The sequence below is a fragment of the Crinia signifera genome, chromosome 12 (genome assembly GCF_055691185.1).
Source record: "Crinia signifera chromosome 12, ASM5569118v1, whole genome shotgun sequence".
NCBI lineage: Eukaryota > Metazoa > Chordata > Amphibia > Anura > Myobatrachidae > Crinia > Crinia signifera.
Window position 1 is genome coordinate 51,944,391 of NC_139228.1, and position 16,421 is coordinate 51,960,811.

General features: G+C 47.2%; 1 protein-coding gene across 2 annotated transcripts in view; it reads right to left on the reverse strand.

Annotated features, from left to right (window-relative positions):
• Window positions 1-393: 393 nt before the first annotated feature.
• FBLN5 (fibulin 5) overlaps window positions 394-16,421 on the reverse strand; it is a 59,046-nt gene continuing 43,018 nt past the window's right edge. For both annotated transcript variants that reach the window (XM_083167633.1, XM_083167632.1), the window contains exons 7-11: window positions 15,002-15,121; window positions 14,389-14,511; window positions 13,099-13,225; window positions 6,727-6,922; window positions 394-3,096 (exon numbers count right to left, since the gene is read on the reverse strand). In XM_083167633.1, the coding sequence (XP_083023759.1) occupies window positions 2,935-3,096; window positions 6,727-6,922; window positions 13,099-13,225; window positions 14,389-14,511; window positions 15,002-15,121 (728 nt within the window). In that variant the 3' untranslated portion in view covers window positions 394-2,934. The remainder of the gene's footprint in view (window positions 3,097-6,726; window positions 6,923-13,098; window positions 13,226-14,388; window positions 14,512-15,001; window positions 15,122-16,421) is intronic.

Consider the following 16,421-nt stretch of genomic DNA (forward strand, 5'->3'; position numbering starts at 1 on the left):
TGGGGCAACAAAGTAATAGGGATATTCCACTAAGCACCGTCCATAGCCCATAAGCTGTTATACGGTACGTAATACGGTGATATTAATGAGCAGATAAAGGAGTAACTTATACCCAGCAGCGTTTACTAATGATCAGTAAAACTATGGGGGTTATTCAGACTTGATCCCTGTTGTGCGGCTTCACAGGGGGGGACAATCATTGTAAGACTGCGCAGGCATACGCATCATATCGCTTATACACGAGGCCATACAGTAATAAAATGCAGCTTCATTTCTGATCGCAAGCTGTTCGCACATAGTGACAGGAAGACGGCGTTTGTGGGTGGTAACCGCCGTATGCTCAGAGTGTCAGAAGTGTCATGCGTAAGATAAATGACCAGCCGCAGATCCGAATTCCAAAAACATTTTTCTTTAATGAAATTCTTATCCAAATAAAAAACAAACTTCCATTAATAAATTCCATTTTCATTTTCCAAGTAAACAAGAACATAAAAAAGTGTATTGCTTAAATAAGGCCCCTTTCCTGAGGCGACAGATTCTGCTGGGATTTAAAGGCTGGAACGGTTACCAATGGATACGTAGACCAAAAGGATATTTTGTATTACTTGTATTAAGGCCACATAGAGGAGGAAATTATAATCTCCAATAATCTATAATATTTTCTATAAAGGAATTAGGCATGATTACATACGATTGCTGTGATGATGTCATGATGACCTGCTTAATTATCTATGACATCACTGCTATCCAATTATGGCAATCTCATCTACATATATTATCACAGTATACGCATTACTCATGTATCATAATATACATTATATAATGGTTTCATTCAATGTGATCTTTTTTACATAAATATTGTTGCGTGTGTATACTATATATATATATATATATATATATATATATATATATATATATATATATATATATATTTGCTAGTGGTGTTCTTCAAAATATAACAATGTGAATCTGCAACATTTTGATTAAGGTTGTATTGTACATTGTGTGTCTGCCTGTGTGTAAACAACCAGCCCAAGCCCCATTCATTTTACTAAGAACAACCATTTATAAATGGTTACAATCAGGATATTTGTGGAGGGCAGCCAGTTACCTGGCACATGAGAGCATCTGACCACTATACCGGCTCTTCTTACCTCTGGGAAGGAGCCATTTTCCCAGGGTGCAGAAAAGATCCCGGCACATGGAATGATGAGGTCATAATACAGACGCCGGCATCCCAACTAGCAACAGAAGATGGACACCACTGACACTGACAAAGATGCTGACTCTCGAATACCACTCTTTGATGAGGGTGTTAATTCAGGCTGCAGGGCTGGGTGGAGGGGGTTATGTGCAGGTGGCGAGGTGTGGGGATTAGGCACTAGCGGGGTGGGTACAGTATAGGTGGCAAGGTATGGGATAGGCAGTAGCAGGGAGGGTGGGGGGGTAGTCGTAGGTGGTGAGGTGTGGGGGTTAGGCACTAGCAGGGTGGGGGGGTTAGATGTAGGTGGTGAGGTGTGGGGGTTAGACACTAGCGGGAGGGTCTAGATGGTATGGGTTAAGCTGCGGGGCAGGGTGAGGGATTAGGTGTAGGTGGTGAGGTGTGGGGGTTAGGCTGTGGGGCAGGGTGAGGGATTAGGTGTAGGTCGCAAGGGGTGGGGTTAGGCTGGGGGGGGGGGGGTAGGTGCTAGGTATGGGGATTAGGCACCACCAGGGAGGGTCTGGATTGTTAGGGATAGGCTGCGTGGCAGGGTGGGGGGTTAGGTATAGGTGGCGAGGTGTGGGGGTTAGGCACTAGCAGAGAAGGTGGGGGTTAGGTATAAGTGGCGATGTGTGGGGGTTTGGAACTAGCAGGGAGGGTGGGGGGTTATGTGCAGGTGGCGAGTTATGAGGATTAGGCACTAGCGGGGAGAATTGGGATGGTTAGGGTTTGGCTGCGGTGCAGGGTGGGGGTTTGGTGTAGGTGGTGAGGTGTGGGGGTTAGGCTGCAGGGCAGGGTGGGAGAATAGCTGTAGGTGTGAGGTATGGGGGTTAAGTACGAAGAGGGAGGGTCTGGATTGTTAGGGTTAGGCTGCGGGGTAGGGTGGGGGTTAGGTGTAGGTATGGGGGTAAGGTACTAGCAGGGAGGGTCAGGATGGTTAGAGTTCGGCTGCGGGGGTTAGGCACTAGCGGGGAAGGTAAGGCTGCAGGGATGGATGGTTTCAGGATGGCAGGGGGGTACGTGCCAGACCTCTGGCAGTGTTCTCTCCTTCGGGATGACGGTGTCTGTATTGTGACCACCGGCATCCCCTCCGCCAGTCACCTGTATATATTGCGTTCCCCCAGTCCTCCGCTATGAAGGAACATGGGAAATATCGGTCGCAGAGATAAATGATGACAAAACTCCTCTGTGGTTTCTGAGAATTTAAGCAGGTTCTGAATGATTATCGTGTAGTACATTGACCATAATCAGGCGGATTATCTGTCAGCATATGGTCGACACGGACTCATCGTCCATGATTACTGCACAGGAGGTAGAGGCTTCAGCAATACATATTTACATGAAGACCCCCCCAGCGCTCCACCCAACAATCCCCTCCTCCCAATACCCCCCCAACACCCCCTCCCCCTAACACCCCTTCCCTCCCATATATAAAGCTAAATATTTTTCCCTCTAAATATAATTACAGAAAAATGCGCCTCATTCGGTAATTTGGTGTCCAGTGAATAATTAATAATTAAGTGATCATTAAATAAAATGAGGTGTGTGTGTGTGAGTGGGGGGGGGGAAGGGGGGGGGAGATTTGGTTCCTGCTATGTTTGGTAAAATATGTTTCTTGTAAATAACTTTATACAGGAGTTGTATCTACAGGTAGGCGTCCATGTTTGGTCCGTAACTCAGGAAGCCGCACATCAGGAAAGGGGAGGATCCGGTCACACTCGCATCGCGCTGGCTCAGAATGAATACGGAGACACAAATATCCTCAACCGGATGATAGAGCTACCTCGGAAGTTCACCACGGTATTCACCGATATCATTTCCAGGTCAAGGACCAGGTCACGGGGTCCTTTGATTGGTCGGGTCATCACCAGGGTAGCACTGATAGGCCCAGTTTGCTGCGGAAAAGGAATGAAATCTGATCAGTACACAAGACAGGTGAGGAGCCGAGGTACAGTGCCAGCAAAAGCGGCTAGACCTGCCAAAAGATCTTCATTGGGCATCTGAAGTCCTGGCTTGGGCGACAAAACTACGGACTATGGGCCAGATTCTGTAAAGTGAAAAGGCAATTAACTTTTTGTTGCTATGTAAGGCCAGCAAATACATTTATATTGTTTCTGTGTCGGGTAAATACTGGCTGCTTTTGCATGTAGCCCTCAAGTTAGACAGCATTGGGTTATAGTGCACACTGCTCAAGTGCAGCAGCAAAAGCAAATCGGACACTGGCATGCATTAAAAGGGGAATGGATTCAAGGGATGCCAATGTGATAGTGCCTCTTTACAGGACATACTGTAAAAGAATTAAACGGGTAGAGAAGGGCGACTAAGCTAGTAAAGGGTCTCGAATCACTAGAATACAAAGATAGGTTATCCAGGCTAAAAATGTTTTCACTAGAGAACCGGAAGTTGATAGGTGATATGATTAGTACAGATGGAGTACTTCATTGCTCTTTCATTGCCGGCGCTCGCCAGAAGTGGCGGAGAGGGACTGGGACGCGCAAGCATGAAGCCGGCTCCAGCTGTATGTTCAAATACAGGATTGGAAATCATATGGAACTGGGAGATGATTTGTTCACTAACAGGCCTGTACTGTACTTAGGACATGCGGGCATGTACTGAGGCTCGTGGAAAATAAATTCCATACTGAATTAAGAGCAGGATTCTTCACCATTAGAGCAGTAAAATTATGGAACTCATTGCCGGTGGGGGTGATTACAGCAACTACTGTTAATTCATTTATATTTACATATATTTACATATATACATTTTTGGCCACTAAGGGATTATACTCAGGGATATGACTTACTCAAGTCAGTAGTTACAAGTTAGAAAGGTTGAACGTGATGGACCAACGTCTTTTTTCAGCCTTAATTACTATGTTACTATGTTTAGCTTTGTTTTTACACTGCTATTTAGATGTCAGTTTCAACACGCCCCTCCCAAATCTAACTCTCTTTGCAACTGTTACATCTGCCCCTCCTGCAGTGCAGCATGGCTTTGCCCATTTGTCTGCATTTTTGCTTTGCTAACAAAGCTGAATCAGAGCCTTAGGTACTTGTGTATTATAGCGGCACCCCCGATGTACATCGTATGATTAACGTATCGCATCGCATGCCATGTACCCGATGGCATGCGATGCGACGCGATTTTGACCCCCTATACGATGAAAAATCGTATAAGCACCCTAAGGGGTGCTTTTGAGCACCCTAATGGGTGCTTACAATGTTAAATGCACCCCCACGCCACCCCCCCACTATAAACGTGAACCTGAAGCGTGGCGAGCGCAGCGAGCCCGCGAGGGGCGGCGGTACGCCTCCTACGACCTTTTCATACCCCCACTATCCACGTCGGCGTGGAGTTGAGAATAGAATAGTGTGGCGATACCTGTGAAGCCCTTCGCGGGCTTCACAGGTATCCGCTGCGCTCGCCACGCTTCGGGCTCGGTGGCTCGCTGCGCTCGCCACACTATTCTATTCTGAACTCCTCGCCGACGTGGATAGTGGGGGTATGAAAAGGTCGTAGGACGCATACACATTAGGGTGCTTATACAATGTTTAATCGCATCGCATCGTATGGCAGTGTATGCCATGTACAATGGCATACAATTTGAAAATTGTATGCCATCGTACACTATCGAACGATATCGCGTTGCATCGCATACCATCGTATGCGTTATGGTATGCGATGCGATGGGCGCCGCCAAAATACACATGTACCGAGCCTTATTTACAATACTCATCTGATCGAGTTACTCTGATAGGTTCCCATTCGCATAGATGCCCAGCAGGGGGCGACCTCTACAATTGCATCAGCCCCAATAACAACTAACAGGCTTTCGCGCGAGAAACAGGATGTTGTGTTTTATCAGCCAGTCACTGTTTATCCAGCAGGTTACGTGAAGCACTGCTCCGAGCTCTATGTCTATGAGTGGAAAGTGCTATATTTATAGTTCAGTAAATAAAAGCAATCAGCTCCTGTACACGTCCCCGGCTGTCCCTGGGAACTGTATGTGCACTGGCATGTATGGAAACTTATTAGTTACACAAATAGTTCTCAAGCCTGTAGAGAAGCTACAGATAATATAGGGGTCACATCACAGCACCCCATTAGCATTTGGCCACAGGAGGTCTGCAGTGCAGTGCTGTCCCCTTCTGCAAATGAAACCTGTATCTGAGCCTCAGAAATGCGAGAAGAAGACTATTTGTATCATGGGCACTGCGGACACAGGAGGTGTAAGCGTTTATGGCATGGTGCATTGCCAGGTTGTAATATATGTATTATGGCCAGTGGTCAGGTCATGTTGGAGTGTAGTGTCCTATGTCTGTTGGGTAGGTAGTGTAATGATACTCGCACTGGTTAGGTCACATTGGGTAGGTTGTGTTATGATACTCACACTGGTCAGGTCACGTTGGGTAAGTTGTGTTATGATACTCACACTGGTCAGGTCACGTTGGGTAGGTTGTGTTATGATACTCGCACTGGTCAGGTCATGTTGGGTAGGTTGTGTTATGATACTCGCACTGGTCAGGTCATGTTGGGTAGGTTGTGTTATGATACTCACACTGGTCAGGTCACGTTGGGTAGGTTGTGTTATGATAGTCGCACTGGTCAGGTCATGTTGGGTAGGTTGTGTTATGATGCTCACACTGGTCAGGTCATGTTGGGTAGGTTGTGTTATGATGCTCACACTGGTCAGGTCACGTTGGGTAGGTTGTGTTATGATAGTCGCACTGGTCAGGTCATGTTGGGTAGGTTGTGTTATGATGCTCACACTGGTCAGGTCACGTTGGGTAGGTTGTGTTATGATACTCGCACTGGTCAGGTCATGTTGGGTAGGTTGTGTTATGATACTCGCACTGGTCAGGTCATGTTGGGTAGGTTGTGTTATGATACTCGCACTGGTCAGGTCATGTTGGGTAGGTTGTGTTATGATACTCACACTGGTCAGGTCAAGTTGGGTAGGTTTTGTTATGATACTTGCACTGGTAGGGGCACATTGGATAGGTTGTGTTATGATAGTCGCACTGGTCAGGTCATGTTGGGTAGGTTGTGTTTTGATACTCGCACTGGTCAGGTCATGTTATGATAGTCGGTAAAGAGAATTGGGTGGTGCTAGCTCTCTGGGGTTGCAGTGCGGGATGGATAGATTGTGTTATGATACTCACACTGGTCTGGTCACGTTGGGTAGGTCGTGTTATGATAGTCGCACTGGTCAGGTCGTTGGGTAGGTTGTGTTATGATACTCGCACTGGTCAGGTCACGTTGGGTAGGTTGTGTTATGATACTCGCACTGGTCAGGTCATGTTGGGTAGGTTGTGTTATGATACTCGCACTGGTGAGGTCATGTTGGGTAGGTTGTGTTATGATACTCGCACTGGTCAAGTCATGTTGGGTAGGTTGTGTTATGATACTCGCACTGGTCAGGGTAGATGTCTTCACAGATGGAACATGATGGTGTAGCAGAAGGCCTTTGATGTAAATGCTGATAACTATATGTGTACTTTATACCAGTTTGCCATCTCTCCTACCCTCATGTAGAACTCTCTCCCCTCATTGCCAGACTTGATCTGGAAGATATAGTAGACTCCAGGATAACGGCTTGTGGCTTGCATTTGGAAGATGTCTACAGGGACTCGGCTGCTGGATACAATATCCATATGACGGTGCACAATGGTGAATGGCTGATCACGGCAGGCTGGGTTCTCCACTGAACACATACACCGACTACAACAGACAGAAAAGAGGTACAATGAGCACAATGACCAATACACAATGGTCTCATACATTACTGGCTTGTAGTGTTACCACTGTTATACAGGAAATACGTCTGGATTCTCCATTCTGCCCAAGGTGATTCTAACCCCTGATTCCTGAATCACCGATTCAGATCATTTTGGTTTTGAACCAAGTATTTCCAACATGTTGGATTTTTATGATCGACCAACCTAGGCACCGGGAAACTGATACATTGCAGCAATGAAGAGCAGCTGTATAATAGACTATATCATCAAAGGGCTTAAAGCAGGGGTGTCCAAACTTTTTGCGACAAGCGCCAGATTTGGTGAAGTGTAAATGTGTGGGGGCCGACCATTCATCCTGACATTCTTTGAATCATTAATCACATCAGAATGGTCCCCCACTCTGCCACCATTCACGCTATGTCCCCCAGCCTGCCCCTTCACTGTATTTCCCCCAGCCTGCCCCCATTCACTGTATGTCCCCCAGCCTGCCCCTCCTCACTGTATATCCCCCATTCACTGTATATTCCCCACTCTGCACCTATTCACTCTGTCCCCCAGCCTGCCCCATTCTCTTAATGTCCATCAGTGCCTCCATTCATTGTATGTCCTCAAGCCTGACCCCTCTTTACTGTATGACTCCCTTTCACTATGTACCCCACTCTGCCCCCATTCACTGTATGTCCCCCAGCCTGCCCCTGCTCCCCCTTCTCTGAATGGCCATCACTGCCTCCATTCACTGTATGTCCCCCAGCCTGACCCTCTTTCACTGTATGCCCCCCACTCTGCCCCCTCCCTTATCTGTATGTTTCCCAGCCCCTTGTGTGAGCCAGAGGAAGGAGAGGCAAAGCAGGAACTGCAAGGACAGAAGATGCTTGGGCTCCTCCGCTCTGCATGTTACGGGAGCAAGCTTCCCCCTTGCTGCCCCCTCCCCAAACACTGCTGTCACTGTGATTGTGGAGTAGGGTGAAATACGATTGCAGCAGCAGGGGTAGCATGCCAAACACATCTTACTGTGGCGGCCGGCACCCCCTCACTGAAGCAGACAGCAAGGTAAAGGCGCGCTCGCTGGGGCCCCACTTTTAGTGTCCTGTGCTGTGACTCCCACATCTGATGCTCTGCCCGCTTCCAGCTGGAGGCTGCGGGCCACTTGAAATGACAGCACGGGCCGCAATTGGCCCCCGGGCCTGACTTTGGACATGCCTGGCTTAGAGGAACTCTTTCTAAACCAATTATTATAGATTTGATGCTCGCATATCAGATGGCTGTTTTGTTGAGAATACTTTGGATCGCTAGTAATTACCAAATATTCTCTTTTTTTTTCTGGCAAATAATCTGGGGGTCACTGGATAGCTATGGTGAATTCCAAAGACCATAAATGTACAGGCAACTTTGGCTACAAAAACATTTTGGGGGAAATTTACCAATATGGATTCGTAAAAAATAGGTGTATTCGTAGGCAGAAATACACCTATTTTTTACACATTTGTATTTTCGGGATTTACTATCCCGAAAAATACAACAATTCGTATTCCTAATGATGGGACATTCGTATTTGTATTTACAAATACGAATGTCTACACCATCGATAGGATACGACAGGAATCACCATTCAAAAGAATGGTGTTTCCTGATGTACTAAGCAGCCGTACTGATAATACGGCTGCTAATTGGTGTAAAACAGGCACACAAATACGACAGGAAAATACACCTTGATGTTCCTGTCGTATTTGGCTTTAGCCTGCACGGATCAGTCAGATCCGTGCAGGCTTTAGTGTAAAAAAGGAAAATTAAATAAATAAATAAAAAAAAACAGCGTGGGGTCCCCCCCACAGCTGTAACCAGCACCAGGCTGAAAGAGCCGGGGCCGGTAATTAAAAATCAGGGAACCTGACAAATAGGGGTTCCCTGATTTTTAACAACCAGCCCCAGGCTCCAGGTCCGGGGCTGGTTCCCAAAATACGGGGGACAAAATGACTAGGGGCCCCCCGTATTTTAAGAACCAGCCACAGGCCAAACCAGGGTAATGCCACAGCTGGGGGGAGACTTTTTATACAAGTCCCCCCGGCCAAAGCATTAACCCTCTGACCAGTCAGCCTGGCCAGGGGCCCTGGGGGAGTGGGGACCCCCCCAATAAAGGGGTCCCCCCCTCCAGGACTTACCTGACCAGGCTGAAGCCTGGTGCTGTCCTCGATGCCCCTGGGCAGTGGGCATCGAGCTGATCTTGGTGTAAAAAAAAAGATGAATAAACTATTATTTTAAACTGTGGAACTATGAGTCCCAGCAAGCCTCCCCTGAAAGCTGGGACTTGGAGAACCACAAGTCCCAGCCTGCAGGGCATTAAAGGGCCCGTTGGGTCTTGTAGTTCCACAGTAAAAAAAATAGTTAAATAAATACACACTGACACCTGAAAAATAAAAGTTTAATACATACATTACACACACACTGATACTTACCTATCTTGATCCCGTAGGTAGGTCCCAGAGTCTTGATCCGGTGCCTTGTCCTGGTTCCGGATCATGTCGTCATTCTTCACCATGTCGATCTTCATGTCGGCGTCAGGTCCGGGTCCGAAGAAATCCATGGTGGACCTGTGAATGGAAATCCAACTCACCCATGTCCTCCATGGAAGTTCTTCTGGCCAATCAGGAGCCGACTTTCCTGGCTCCTGATTGGCCAGAATTCATTCTTAGTACAGACGCCGAGGAGGAAGGATCTCTGCGGCTCTGACAGTCGGGGGAGCTTGCTGGAGTTGCCGGCAGCTTGAAAAAGAAGCAAGAACATGGAAGAAGAAGGAAGAAGCCCTGGACTCCGTCGGACCAAGCCAGAAGAACTTCCATGGAGGACCTGGGTGAGTTGGATTTCCTTCCACAGGTCCACCATGGATTTCTTCGGACCCGGACCTGGCGCCGACGCCGATATGAAGATCGACATGGTGAAGAATGACGACATGATCCGGAACCAGGACAAGGCACCGGATCAAGACTTTGGGACCTACCTACGGGATCAAGATAGGCAAGTATCAGTATGTGTGTAATGTATGTATTAAACTTTTATTTTTCAGGTGTCAGTGTGTATTTATTTAACTATTTTTTTTACTGTGGAACTACAAGATCCAGCGGGCCCTTTAATGCCCCGCAGGCTGGGACTTGTGGTTCTCCAAGTCCCAGCTTGCAGAGGAGGCTTGCTGGGACTCATAGTTCCACAGTTTAAAACAATAGGTTATTCATCTTTTTTTTTACACCAAGATCAGCTCGATGCCCACCGCCCAGGGGCATCGAGGACAGCACCAGGCTTCAGCCTGGTCAGGTAAGTCCGGGAGGGGGGGGACCCCTTTATTGGGGGGGTCCCCACTCCTCCAGGGCCCCTGGCCAGGCTGACTGGTCAGAGGGTTAATGCTTTGGCCAGGGGGACTTGTATAAAAAGTCTCCCCCCGGCTGTGGCATTACCCTGCTGGCTGGTTTGGCCTGGGGCTGGTTCTTAAAATACGGGGGGACCCCTAGTCATTTTGTCCCCCGTATTTTGGGAACCAGCCCCGGATCTGGAGCCTGGGGCTGGTTGTTAAAAATTGGGGAACCCATATTTGTCGGGTTCCCTGATTTTTAATTACCGGCCCCGGCTCTTTCAGCCTGGTGCTATTTATGGCTGTGGGGGGGACCCCACGCTGTTTTTTTTTTTTTAATTTATTTATTGTTCTATTTTTTTTACACCTTGCAGCCTGCATGGATCTGACTGATCCGTGCAGACTGCCTCCACTAATTCGTATTAGCGGCCGTATATATGGCCAGCTAATACGAATGGTTACACCATCGGAGGGTTACAAAGCAGTCGTATCTGACTGCTTTGTACATTCCCCTCCGGAACACGACTTTGCATACGACTGAAACAGTCGTATGCAGTCGTAGGGAAAATACTAATACGAAAAACTAGGTTTTTCATATTAGTAAATTTCTCCCTTTATGTCTAATCAGGTGACTATTTTGCATAAATCCTTCACAGAGATACAGTGTTGTGACATCCAATAGGAACTTACTGAGCTGGTGCAATGTACCACAAGGTGAACAGAAATGGTCCACTTTCTGAATCATGCCATCTTGTTGGATGGTTGCCGTGATCCATCCGGCGACTAATTGGTCACTGGCCAATCTTGTCTGTGTGCAACACACAGCACAAAGAGGTTATCAGTCTGAAGAAATGCAACAGATCTATTTGTGTAGCTCTGACAGCCAGCTCAATGTCAAGAGGACCAAGAGAATCTGCACTGCCAGATGCCATGTCAGGGAATAACAATCCCCTGGTTGAGATGAAAACATGGGGAAGAAAAAGAGGCTGGACATGGAGCTAAAGAAATTGACCTCTTCATGCTGGATTCCTGGTGTTTATCATGGTCTGATATGACCTGATCAGAGAAGCTCTTTACTCTGAGGCTCATGTGTACATCAGCCAAAGCAAACGAAGTTAGGTCCTAACTGAAAAAGAGGCCTTGACTAAGCAGATCTGGTCAGTCGCCAAGGATGACCCACAGCCATGCTGGGGATAACAGCATACAGTTTTGGGCCACTAGGATTACTTGAACTCTCTGCATGAAGCCGGTTGATTAAGCTGTCACAAGATTCATTCCTCAGTTCTACAAGTGCATGATGACCGTTGCTGATATCACTGCCATCTTCCTATACACCCACAGATAGATCTTTGCTGATTACAACATTGCCATGGACCGGAGTGTCCCTCCTTGATGACTGATGTATGCCACAGCCATGGCGTTGCTTGAATTTTGACAAACATTATCCTATCTGAAGCAGCAGACAAAGAATAATTCCCTTTAGCTCTATGAAATATTTATTTGGCTGGAGAAAGTCTTGGAGACAAATGACCGACATCAACGCTCTCCAGAATTACAGTATGGTAGTATAACAAAGCCAGCAGAGGGCAGTCAGGTTGTCTCAGGATCAGGGGGAGCTACAGGGGGTCTTGGGATGTAGGGTGTGGTATACTATAGGGGTGATGGTGGCACGGGGGCGTGGTACTGCTAAGCAGGTTGTACAAAACTGCAGGAACGAGGCTGCTTTTCATGGTGACTGTCATATTGCTTGGTGGAAAACCCTATTGTCAAGGCCCAGCAAAAGTGGGAGTTTCCGCCACTCAGTGTGGATCAGGATCGGGTTTGCTGACTGTTGTAAACACTTTGTATCTTCTCTAACAGGTACTCCACTGACTGGTATCTCAAATGGCGGATTCTCTCACAGTTGCTGGTCTGCTGACTGTGATGTCCAATAGCGTGGACTCCTGGACGTCACATGACACGCATCACCTATAGAGCCTCAGTGGCAAGTTTAAAGGGAGTTCCGCATCAGTATCTGGCGCCTGAGCAACGTCGCTTCTTGCTGCATCCCCAGGCTCTAGCTCTGCAATAATAGCAGTCTCAGCTGTCCAGTCATCTCGGTGTCAGCTGGTCCGGTCTATCTACAGAATATCTGATCTCAGTCCCATGACACGCAGAGATTGTGTATTACTTAAGATATTGTGCAAAATACCTCAAGTATAATTATCTTACATTCAGGCACAGACAAAGCCACAAACACTACGGGGGAAATTTACTAAGCCTAATTCGTATAAAATAGGTGTATTCGTATCGAAAAATAGGCCTATTTTATACGTATTTGTATTTTCGGGATTTACACACGTCCATTCATATTCGGACTGATGGCACATTCGTATTTGTATTTACAAATACGAATGTATACGCCATCGACAGAATACAGAATACAAATCACCATTCAAAAGAATTATCGGCAATTAGCGGGATTAGCGGACTGATCCGTGCAGACTGCCTATACAAATTCGTATTAGTGCCCGTATATACGGCCGCTAATAGGAATGGATACGACATTGGGGATTACAAAGCAGTCGTATTTGACTGCATTGTAAATTCCCCTCTGGAATACGAATTTGCATACGCTAAAACAGCCGTATGCAGTCATATTCATTCGGATTAAGAATACGAATACGAAAAATCGTGTTCGTATTCTTAGTAAATGATCCCCTACACATATAGGAAGGACCAGACTGCCTTCTTCTGGCCACACATGGTAATGCATTCTCTCATCTACTAAATGCAGCACATCAGCTATTGTGAATCCTTACTGTTACCTGAATACTCACTTATCACTGAGTTGGATATATGGTTCTTCACAGCGGACAGGATCTAAACACTTATAGGTTCCAGGGATATTTAAGCAAGTCTGTTGTGTAGTACATGTGTTGTTCCCTGTGTCACACTCGTCAATATCTGTAAGACAACAGCTGCATGTGAGAAACACTCCTGGGTATTCCTGCACCTTACTGCAGATTGCCCGCAATCCTGTGCACAGCGCAGCCCTGAACCCTTCCACACCCATACACTTCACACTCGTGTATCAGCACCCATACACTTCACACTCGTGTATTAGCACCCATACACTCCTTTCTCGTGTATCAGCATCCATACACTCCTCTCTCATGTATCAGCACCCATACACTTCACACTCGTGTATTAGCACCCATACACTCCTTTCTCGTGTATCAGCACCCATACACTCCTCTCTCATGTATCAGCACACATACACTCCTCTCTTGTGTATCAGTACCCATACATTCCTCTCATATATCAGCACCCATACATTCATCTCTCGTATATCAGCAGCACCCATACACTCCTCTCTCATGTATCAGCACCCATACACTCCTCTCTCATGTATCAACACCCATACACTCCTCTCACATGCATCAGCACCCATACACTCCTCTCTCGTGTATCAGCACCCATCCACTTCACTCTCGTGTATCAGCACCCATCCACTTCACTGTCGTGTATCAGCACCCATACACTTCACTCTCTTGTATCAGCACCCATACATTCCTCTTGTGTATCAGCACACATACACTCCTCTCTTGTATCATCACCCATACACTTCCCTCTCGTGTATCAGCGCCCATATACTCCTCTCTCGTGTATCAGTGCCCATACACTCCTCTCTAATGTATCAGCGACCATACACTCCTCTCTAATGTATCAGCGCCCATACACTCCTCTCTCGTGTATCAGCGCCCATACACTTCACTCTTGTGTAACTTCTCTATAAGGGTAACTTATATTCAGGACACTGAGAACCAGTTCCATCAAATGTGATCATTCCTGTAACTAATACAGTTTACATACACAAAATGAAATTTGACTTTTATAAAAAATATCTTTCCTTAGTAACATCAGCATCCAGTGAAACACAAAGTGCAGCCAGTAAAGATCTTACTAAGGAAACAGCTTGGCCCAAATTACATATATACATGGCACATCTGTGCCTACTCTGTGTTGGCACTTGCAAAATCTATGCTAAGCAACTTGCATAAACACCACTCCATACTCAGCAAACAGGTTCACTGTGTGTAAATGCACCATAATCCTTGATACCTCACCCTGGCATGTTCTGCTGTCATCCAGCAACACGTAACCAGATGGACAGCTGCAGTAGTACGATCCAGGCCCATTGACACATTCGTGTTGGCACAAGAACTCCGAGACGCTGCATTCATCCATGTCTGACAGAGAGACCAACATAGAGATAAACAAACGATGCAACCAAATAAATAAATATATATATATATATATATACAGTTACTCTCAAGTCACTTACATATGCGTTGACCCTAGGGAGGAAGCGGGCAGGCAGCTGACATCCGGTGACATCAGCTGGCTGCCCCCCGCACCCACGTCATTGGGGCATCTGCTTGAGAATGCCCAGCATTCTCATATGCAAATGGCCCGGCCCACCTCCCCACGTCCGCACACTTGGGTGCGTGCGCCCGGCAAACACCCTGTTCACCGTGGCCACACGCACCTGCCGTATGCACATGTGCATAAATGACCCTGCTCATGTGCATATACCCACCATCGGAGCCCCTGCGAATATTCTGGTCCGTGCGAACAGACCAGAATAAGGCCCATCATGCGTTACGACAGATAACAAGAATTTCTCTCATCTATCTCTAAGGGCCACAGAATTGAGGGTAATAAAGAGTTCCACTTTACCACTGCAGCTGATGCCATCTTCCTCCAACTCGTAGCCGGCATCACAGCGACACAGGTACGATCCGTACGTATTGACACAGCTCTGCACACATGGGTTCTCTGTGGTACATTCATCTATATCTAGAACAAAAGCATGAAGTTTTACATTAGTAGGCTGGTAGGAATTATTGGGTAAGAGCGGTTACAGGGCCCAGCATCTGGGAGCCCCCCAACAGCCCTGGGTAGTTGTCCTGGTGCAGATTCCCGCAACTGACTCCTGGGAGCACTAAATGCACAGAATGGCACTATTGCAGCATCTAAAATGGAGCCTAATGTCAGCATCAGCGGTGTGTGACAGTTGTGTGACAGCACAGAGGCGGAGACAAATCTGCACACTTGGCCTCCAGAACAAATTTCTACCAAGAGCAGAGGAGAAGCTTCTGTTCCAAGCAGTTAGTTTACCAGAAAAATTCCAAAGGCAGTGTATAGCAGTTCCAACCAGCACCTTTCTCTGCAGCATAGAAAGGACGTTCTATATAAATATGAGAATAGTCACCACTCACCAGTGACATCAATAAGAGAACAATCGGTACTTGTTTCCTAGCACGGCGCCCGTCGCAGCTGATCGCATACCTTAACTTAAGGTATGCGATGGATGTGACCGACGCGATTTAAGGGCTATTTTTAGTCTTTTCCCCGACAATTAAAAAATTGCGTGCATCGCATGCCTTAAGTTAAGGCATGCAATGCGACCGATGCGATGGACGCGATTTTACATAGGGAACAATGTTAAATGGGCCAATGGACCAGATTTTTAATTGTATACCCACCCTTATTGGTATTTTACAAGTGAAATGCCCCCCCCCCCCATTGTTAACGCCACCCCACGATGAACTCCAACCCGAAGCGTGGCGAGCGCAGCGAGCCCGCGAGGGGCGGCGGTACGCGTCCTCTGACATTTTCATACCCCCACTATCCACGTCGGCGTGGAGTTGATTTTACATAGTGTGACGAGCGCAGCGAGCCCTGCGAGGAGACGCGTAATACCTGTGAAGTATTGCGCGTCCCCGTGCGGGGCTCGCTGCGCTCGCCACGCTTCTGGCTCGGTGGCTCGCTACACTATAAAATCAACTCCACGCCGACCTGGATAGTGGGGGTATGAAAAGGTCGGAGGACGCGTACTGCCGCTCCTCGCGGACTCGCTGTACTCGCCACGCTTCGGGTTGGCGTTCATCGTGGGGTGGTGTTAACAATGGGGGGGCATTTGACCCATCAGGGTGGGTATACAATGAAAATTTGGGTCTGGGGGGCATTTAACATTGGGCCCAATGTAAAATCGGGTCTCAGGGACCATTTTACATTGGTTCCGATGTAAAAATCGCATCGCATGCGATTTGGTTGCATGCAATGCGTTCGACACAATTTTTTTGGACCCGATGGA